The sequence below is a fragment of the Nematolebias whitei genome, chromosome 7, assembly GCF_014905685.2.
Source record: "Nematolebias whitei isolate Nwh7 chromosome 7, NemWhi1, whole genome shotgun sequence".
In the NCBI taxonomy this organism is placed as follows: domain Eukaryota; kingdom Metazoa; phylum Chordata; class Actinopteri; order Cyprinodontiformes; family Rivulidae; genus Nematolebias; species Nematolebias whitei.
The window spans coordinates 52824877-52834058 of NC_056504.1; the positions used below are offsets into that span (position 1 = coordinate 52824877).

Sequence of the window (9182 nt, forward strand, 5' to 3'; positions counted from 1 at the left end):
CTAATTTCAAAAGGTGTTTGTTCACAAGATCAGAAATGATTCTGTTAGGGGTGCACCGATAAATTGGCCGGCCTATCGATCGGCCCCGATTTCCTTAATTTGGGGAGATCGCGATCGGCCGATCTTTAAATGAGAAGCCGATTTTATCCACCGATCTTATCTGCCTCCGGAAAGGTCTGAAAATCAGCTGCTGTCCCCTTTTGCTCCACTGTGAGAGCTCACACACAGGTCACTCGGAGCAACCATGTCGTCGGTTTGGAAGTTCTACGCTGTAAAAGAAAATGAGCCAAAGATCGCAATTTGCAATTCGTGTAAAGCCGAAGTAAGTCGTGGTGGAGCCACCACGAAAACCTTTAATACAACAAACCTCGTTCGCCATTTAAGAAATCACCACGCCGCCAAGTATGCAATGTTTGAAGAGAGCAACCATGCTAAGGCTAATGCTAAAGCTAGCGCTAACAAAGGCAGTCGGTGGGTCGCTGTTAGCTTTTATGAGCAACGAAAAGAGCAAAGCTACCACGAGGAAAGTGATGGAGTTCATGGCATTAGACAACCAGCCATTTTCAGTCGTTGAGGACAAAGGTTTTAGAAGCTTGATGCAGCACGTGTGCCCACGATATAATATGCCGAGTCGGAAATATTTTTCTGATGTTGCATTACCGGAGTTGTTCAGCCAAGTTTCGAGAGACACCCGCAGCCTGCTAAAAGCTAATACAAATACGCTCAGCTTTACAACAGACATCTGGACTTCTGATGTAAGTTTAATGTCCATGTTAAGTTTTACTGCACAGTGGATTGACGAACAGTTCGAACGTCATCAAGTACTCTTAAACTGTAAAGAAATGGCGGGGTCTCACACTGCGGCCAATTTATCAGCAGAGTTTAAGGCGATGCTGAATCACTGGGAAATCGATAATGGAAGAGTTCACGTTGTTTTACGGGATAATGCTCGTAATATGGCCAAAGCGCTGGATGATATCAACCTGAAAAGTTTACCCTGCCTGGCACACACACTGCAACTGGTTGTAAATGAGGGACAGCTGGCGCAGCGCAGCATCACAGACATGGTGGCAACAGGAAGGAGAATTGTTGGACATTTTAAGCATTCATCACTTGCCTATTCCCGACTTTATGACATACAGACACAGTTAGGTCAACCCAGGAAACGATTACAGCAAGACGTTTCAACGAGGTGGAACAGCACAGTCTACATGCTGCAGTCGCTGTTGGAGCAGAGACGTGCTACTGGCGTGTATGCTGCTGAGCATGAGTTACCAGCCACACTCACAGCACACCAGTGGGAGCTACTGGACAATGTGCTCACCATTCTTGCACCTTTTGAGGAACTCACAAAGGAGATTAGCTCATCAACAGCTACAGCAGCAGATGTCATCCCAGCCATCACTGCACTCAAGCGGATTTTGGAGAGGCAAGCGAGCACAGACCGTGGCGTGGGTACAGCCAAAGCTACGTTGCTGGAGGCTGTTGTGAGAAGATTCAGCAACATTGAGCATGAGCCCCTGTACAGCTTGGCCACTGTTCTGGATCCAAGGCAAGTAACTATTAACATTCTATTTTAGCCATAATTACTTTTAGCCTACTACTATATTTCAACAAACATTTAAATTAAATTAAAAATAAAAATTTATTGATTGAAATGCATTTCTTTATTTACATGCAAGTCATAAAAACTGTTAATGTATACAAAACACAATGATTGACCCATCTTTCTTTGTTTATGCAAAACAAGGTACAAGAATCGCTACTTCTCAGCAGAGGTGAAAGATGACGTGAAACTGCTCCTTTTGACCAAACTTGCAGAGGGGGAGACCAGATGCACACCTGCTGCAGGAACATCCTCTGAAGTGGGACCTCCTGATATAGATGAACCTGCAGCCAAAAGGCGTAGTCTACTGTTTGCAGCTCACGACGAAATCTTGAAGGAGAACATTGAACAGGAGCAACAGCTGGCCAGCCCTTCAGCTATGCAGGTACAGAACTACCTATCTGAGGTTCCTGTCGAAAGGAGCCAGGACCCATTGGTCTACTGGAAGATCAATGAAAATCGTTTCCCTCATCTTGCTCTACTTGCCCGAACCTATCTCTCTGCCCCATGCACAAGCGTTGAAAGCGAGCGCCTGTTTGGCTTGGCTGGACATGTAGTAGATGAGAAAAGAAGTCGCCTGTCTGGTGACAAAGCAGAAATGCTTTTGTTCATCAAGAAAAACCTGCCACTAATGAAAGTGACTGGAATAAGTCTGTGAGAACTAACTTACCTGTGCCAGTGTTATTTCTTATTACCCACTGACTTGAAAATGTTACACTTGTTGCATTATCTTTTTAATTATTTTTTTTTTAAATGTAACAAGTGAAAGAGTTGAAGGAACTGAACATTTTTTTTTTAGTTAATTTTATAGTTTTAACAAAAATTGTGTAAACTTCATTTATATTTCAGAATACTACCTCATGACAAGTTAAAACAAGTTTGTATTGTTTCTAGGGTATTTTTCAAGGGTATGTTTTACAATAAAATAAGATTGGTAAATTGAAGGTGCATTGTGATCTTGTAACACCTGACACTGTTGCTTATAAAAAAAAATCGGTATCGGCCAAAATCGGAATCGGCAGTTCAGACTTTCAAAAAATCGGTGATCGGTGATCGGCCTGAAAATTGAAATTGGTGCACCCCTAGATTCTGTTCATAAAGCAGTCTAGTACTTTAATGATAGTAAACAGGTGGGCATAAATAAACTACATGTAGTCATTTACAACGGTTTGTGCTAATTTAGAAAAAGAACAGAGCATCGTTAATCTGAACAAAAATCACTACACCCTGTATAATTTCAATAATAAACTTCATAAATGAAAGTTTAAGTAATAAATGAATAATTAAATTTAACATTTATACATTACAACTGAATAAACAAGTAGTTTGAATACATGCAAGGTGTTTTACAACAAAAACAAAACAACATTCATATCGACATGATCAATGTGATTGTTTTATGAAATTTCTTATACAAGGTTCTTGAACGGTCGGCCCCAATGATTCACACGAGAGGAAATAAGACACAGAGACTGTTTCTGCTAGAAATAATAGTGTCATTTATTAATCTGCCACAGAAAAACAGCCATGCAAACATGTACACTTGTACACTCTCTACACACAAATTGATATGAGAGCCTCTCACCGTGACACGTGGTCGGGAAGCCTTCGACCCGAGTGACAGGAATCACACCAACACAGGATGCTGGGCACCTCGCACGTGGTCCGCAGCAGGCTTCTGACTCTCTGTGTTTGTTACATTTCTTATATACCCCTCCCTGACCGGATCGCATGAGAGCAGTGAAAAACAAGTTTGATGGTTGTCAGGAGGACAGACAGAAAGTCGGTATCTCATAAAAACATGTTGTGCAAAATCAAGGCAATAACCTGACCTTGAAAACATGTTTTCCATCATCAAGGCAGTCTGTACAACAGAGCGATGGCTCATAAAAACATGTCTTTCAAACCCAAAGTCGTGGGTGGATGAAAGACCTGTCTACATCAAACTCCGGGTCACTGTAACCGCAAGATGGGCCAGATCCTACGGCCAGAGTACCCCCCGGAGGCTTACTTTAATTCCTCCAAAACACATCTGCAGTACAGGCCTGACTTTGGACAGATAAGCTGCATATAAAGTGAGTATAAGTATAAATTGACATAAAAGCATCAAAATAATCATTCCTATATCAGTGATGTTAAACACGATTGTTGCTTCTTACATAGTAACGGGTGCTGTTTGGTGCCGCTCTGCTGCCGCTCTGCTGCGTGTTGCCCAGTGGCGTAGATGTGCCCGGTGGCGTGGATGTGCCCGGTGGCGTAGATGTGCCCGGTGGCGTGGATGTACTTGGAACTGGTGTGGTCGGGGAAGGGTCAGAAGCGGGGCGGATTGGACAGTCAAAAGCAGAATCTGGCGAACCTTCATCTTCAGTGGGACTTTCTGCATCAAAATAAGAGTGGAAAAACAGCAACAGAGTACAGTTAGCAATGATGCTAACTAATGACGACTTAACCGCGTCAGCCTCGTTTGTTCAGAGTACTTTCAGAAAACGCAAAGAAACGGTTGCATGAGGAAAAGGAAATATGCTTAAAGTAAATAAAATACACTCACCATCAGCTATAGATTCCAGAAGAGCAGTGGCCGTGTCTAGGCCACTCTCCCTCCCTTTGTTGGCTGGGCGTTTGCTGTAAATGGCATCCATTTGTACAAACCACTTCCAGTTTCTTCTGTTTGCTCCACTCCTACCGTTGTGGTCCTTAATCGTTTTCTAATCGCTTTTTAGTTTTTTAAGCTTTCCTCTTTGCTTTGGTGTGCGATGGAAGCCCTGCACCGCCATCTGCGCAGACACCTCTTGAAAAATCTTTTCATTTCGTTTCATTCCATCTAGCTCGCTCTGCACTTGTTCGTCGGCCAGCAAACAGAGAAATGCCTGAACTTCAGCATTCGACCACGGTTGTGCCATGATTATTTGTTTTACCTTATAAAATATTCCAAAATAAGCTCCTCCGATTTCTTGTTGTCTGTTATGCGGGTGAAAAAGAAAATGGTGGATTGTGATTTCCGGTGGAAGACTGAATCTCCGCCCTCCACCAATGAATACGCCCCCTGACCAATCAGTGACCTACAATGCGCTGATGTCACATCTAGACCCTACAAGAACCAGACCTGGGACCTCAGAGAATTAGGTCCTAAAAATGGGGTGGGTTCCACCGCTAAAGGCATTGTTGATAAAACACGCAATCTGCCACAACTAGTTACATAGGAGTACCAAAGGGCCCCGTGGATAAGGGGCTTAAGAGACACTGACACTCTGAGAAGCTCTTTTTATACCCAATCATGTTGTCAACTGACCTAATTAGTGTTGATTGGTCTTCCAGCTGTTCGTTATATGCTCAATTTCCTTTTTCCAGTCACTTATTGGTACTTGTCCCAACTTTTTTGGGATTTGTTGACACTGAAATTTTGAATCAACATATTTTCCTTCAAAATGTTACATTTACTCAGATTAAACTTTTGATCTGTCATCTATGTTATATTACGAATAAAATATTGACATTTGCCATCTCCACATCATTGCATTCAGTTTTTATTCACAATTTGTTTAGTGTCCCAACTTTTTTGGAATCCGGTTTGTATTTGAAAGATAGGAAACAGTTTGTACAAATAAATGGTGTAAGGTCTGACCTCTGCAATATCACGTGTGGAGTTCCTCAAGGCTCTGTACTTGGACAAAAGTTATTTATTTTATATGTGAATGACTTAGTGAATGTATCAGGACTCCTCAAATGTGTCCTTTTTGCAGATGACACCACGTTTTTTTGTTTGGGTAAAGATGTAAAACGGATGTTGGAATTGATGAAGACAGAATTTGATAAAATACAAACTTGGTTTAAACTTAATAAATTATCATTAAATTTAGATAAAACTAAATACATGATATTTAGCAACAAAAAGAGAACTGTTGACGATCCATTTAAAATTGAGGGTGTTGAGATTTGTAGAGTTAATGAGATGAAATTTTTGGGTGTAATCATTGATGAACAGCTAACATGGAAAAATCACAAATTCTGTAAGAATAAAAAATATCTAAATCTATTGCAGTACTATACAAAGTCAGGGAATTATTAAATGATAAAGCTCTGTACATGTTGTATAACACAATCATTGTTCCACATTTAATCTATTGCATTGATGTTTGGGGGAAAGCGTTTAAAACATTTACAAAACCTATTTTTATTTTACAGAAAAGAGCTGTAAGAATTATCACCAGAAAGCATTACAGTCACCCATCAAGCACATTATTTTATCAACTGAACTTATTGATGTTCCATGATTTAGTAGATTACAGTATTTTATCAGTTATGTATAGGGCTCAAAATAACACATTACCATTAAATATCCAAAGAAATGTTGTTAAAAGACAAAGTTGTTATAATCTTAAGGGGATAGAAATATTTGTCAAACCAAAATTCAGAACTAGTCTGAAGGGAAGGTTTACCTCAATCCAAGGAGTTGGATTGTGGAATGTTCTAGAGAGTGATGTGAAAAATGACAAGTCAATGTGTACATTTAAAAAAAAGATCAAAGCTGAATTGTCAAAAAAATATATATGAAGTAGCTTAGTGTGTGTTTTCATATTAGAATTAGAAAAATTAGAGTTATTCATTTTGTTCTGTTACTTGAAAATTATTATGATTGAAATAATTGTTTGAAAAAAGGTGCAGATATAATAAGATTTTTTCTTGTTTCTGCTGCCTTTCATTTTAAATCTCTTGTATTTTTTTATATTGTTATGGAGTTGTTTTGTATTTTTTTTAAATGAATAAACTTTATACCATACCATTATACCATACAATACCAACTCTCTTTAACTCTTCATTTCAACTGTCATTTTTCTTTAGGTAGAAAAATCAGACATTTTTAAGCTAAGGAAATGCATGTGGAGTTGTAAACACAAAGCAGAACATGTTGTTTGTCAGGCCTCATTAACCACAGTTTGTTTGTTTGTTTGTTTGTTTGTTTGTTCGCTCCTGTTGCAGCCAGTGGCGGGATCAAGAAGTCGGGAAAGAAGTGAACTCCTGAAGACAATTGTTTGTTCCCTGTTTGACTCCCTGTTTGTGTAAAGCCTTCAACTGTGCCGTTAAATAAACATGAACCCACTGGCGCTGCACTCCTCCAGCTCTGTCCGTGAATCAAATCATCGCTTAGAGAAAACGGGAAATGTTTCCAGAAAGACCAATAACTCCCTTCTGCTGTATAATGGTAGATTTCAGTTTTTGATGTTTTATAGTTTTAGTAAAAATCTTCAAACCTGGAATGGAAATGAAAGTTTGATGATTTGAAAATGGAAAGTATGAAATAATAATAAAAAAACAGATTCTAACACACAAACACCAATTTTGACCTTTGTTGTGTTGCAAAGTGGGAAGTGTCTTCTTTTGTACTTGTTGCTTTTTTAAATAAGAATTTTGAAGAGAAACTGGGGCAGACTTAACTATCGTTGAAGATCATTTTCAGCTTTTGAACGGAGTCAGTTAAATCATTAAATCTTTCTTTACCAGATAAATTTTTCAAAGTATGTTTTCTGTGAAATAAACTAGTTTTAGTCACCAAAGACTGGTTGAAGGTTTAGATGAGTCATTTCACTCCTTGTTCATGTAAAACCCTATTATCCCACCTCAGTGTGTTTTTTTAATTTTTCCAAGTTTATAATTTGGTGTTGTAGTGATATGGTAAAGAGGTCTGTACACCTTTTTTAATGGGTGTGCAATCAAAATAATAAATGCGAGTCAACCTTGATTAAAATAGTGGTGGATTCTTGCCCCTCTCTGGGCTGCCACCTTACCGTGGTGGAGGGGTTTGAGTGTCCCAATGATCCTAGGAGCTATGCTGTCAGGGGCTTCACGCCCCTAGTAGGGTCACCCCAGGCAGACAGGTCCTAGGTGAGGGACCAGACAAAGTGCAGCCCAAACACCCCTATGATGAGAAAAATAAATGGACTTGATGTTCCCTTGCCCGGACGTGGGTCACCGGGGCCCCACTCTGGAGGTGGGGCACACTGGCGAGCGCCTGGTGGCCAGGCTTTTACCCATGAAGCTCGGCTGGGCACAGCCCGAAGAGGAGACGTGGGTCTCCCTTCCCATGGGCTCACCACCTGTGGGAGGGGCCAAAGGGGTCGAGTGCATTGTGGGATGGGTGGTGGCTGAGGGCAGGGACCTCGGCGGTCTGATCCTCAGCTACAGAAGCTGTCTATTGGGACGTGGAATGTCACCTCTGGTGGGGAAGGAGCCTGAGCTGGTGTGTGAAGTCGAGAGGCTCCGGCTAGAAATAGTTGAACTCACCTCTACGCATGGCTCTGGCTCTAGAACCAGTTTCCTTGAGAGGGGTTGGACACTCTTCCACTCTGGAGTTGCCCCTGGTGAGAGGCACCGAGCAGGAGTGGGTATACTTGTTGCCCCCCCATCTTGGTGCCTGTGTGTTGGGGTTCACTCCGGTGAATGAAAGGGTATCCTCCCTCTGCCTACGTGTGGGGGGATGGGTTCTCACTGTCATTTGTGCTTATGCACCAAACAGCAGTTCAGATTACCCACCCTTTTTGGAGTCCTTGGAGGGAGTAATGGAGAGTGCACCTCCTAGGAACTCCCTTGTTCTGCTGGGGGACTTCAATGCTCACTTGGGCAATGACAATGAGACCGTGAAGGGTGTGGTTGAGAGGAACGACCCCCCTGATCTGAACCCGAGTGGTGTTCTGTTATTGGACTTTGGTGCTCGTCATGGATTGTCAATAATGAACACCTTGTTCAAGCATAAGGGTGTCCATATGTGTTCTTGGCACCAGGACACCCTAGGCCGCAGTTCGATGATCGACTTTGTTGTTGCGTCATCTGATCTGCGGCCGCATGTCTTGAACACTCGGGTGAAGAGAGGGGCGGAGCTGTCCACTGATCACTACCTGGTGGTGAGTTGGCTCCGATGGTGGGGAGGATGCCGGTCAGACCTGGCAGACCCAAACGTATTGTGAGGGTTTGCTGGGAACATCTGGTAGAGTCTCCTGTGTCCTGTGAGACGGAGTTTTAACTCCCACCTCCGGGAGAACTTCAAACATGTTCCGGGGGGAGGTGGGAGACATTGAGTCTGAGTGGGCCATTTTTCGTGCCTCTATTGTCAAGGCAGCTTACCAGAGCTGCGGCCACAAGGTTGTCGTGCCTGTCGCGGCGGCAAACCTTGAACCCGATGGTGGACACCATCGGTGAGGGATGCTGTCAGGCTGAAAAAGGAGTCCTATTGGACCTTTTTGGCCTGTGGGACCTCGGTAGCAGCTGATGGGCACTGGCAGTCCAAGCGACATGCGGCTCGGGTAGTCCCTGAGGCAAAAACTCGGGCATGGGAGGAGTTCGGAGAGGCCATGGAGAATGACTTCTGCACGGCTTCGAGGCGATTCTGGTCCACCATCCGGCGTCTTGGGGGGGGGAAAGCGGTATGCCACCAACACTGTTTATACTGGGAGTGGTGTGCTGCTGACCTCAACTCGGGATGTTGTGGGTCAGTGGGTCGAATACTTTGAAGACCTCCTCAATCCCACCGTCACGTCTTCCACTGAGGAAACGGAGCCTGGGGACTTTGGGTCGGGCCCTCCAA

General features: G+C 42.7%; 1 protein-coding gene across 1 annotated transcript in view; it reads left to right on the forward strand.

Moving 5' to 3' along the window:
- Nucleotides 1-6935, forward strand: part of tma7 (translation machinery associated 7 homolog) — a 31846-nt gene extending 24911 nt beyond the window's left edge. Inside the window, exon 4 of the mRNA XM_037679763.1 lies at nucleotides 6584-6935. Within this exon, the coding sequence (XP_037535691.1) occupies nucleotides 6584-6618 (35 nt within the window). The 3' untranslated portion in view covers nucleotides 6619-6935. The remainder of the gene's footprint in view (nucleotides 1-6583) is intronic.
- Nucleotides 6936-9182: the final 2247 nt, after the last annotated feature.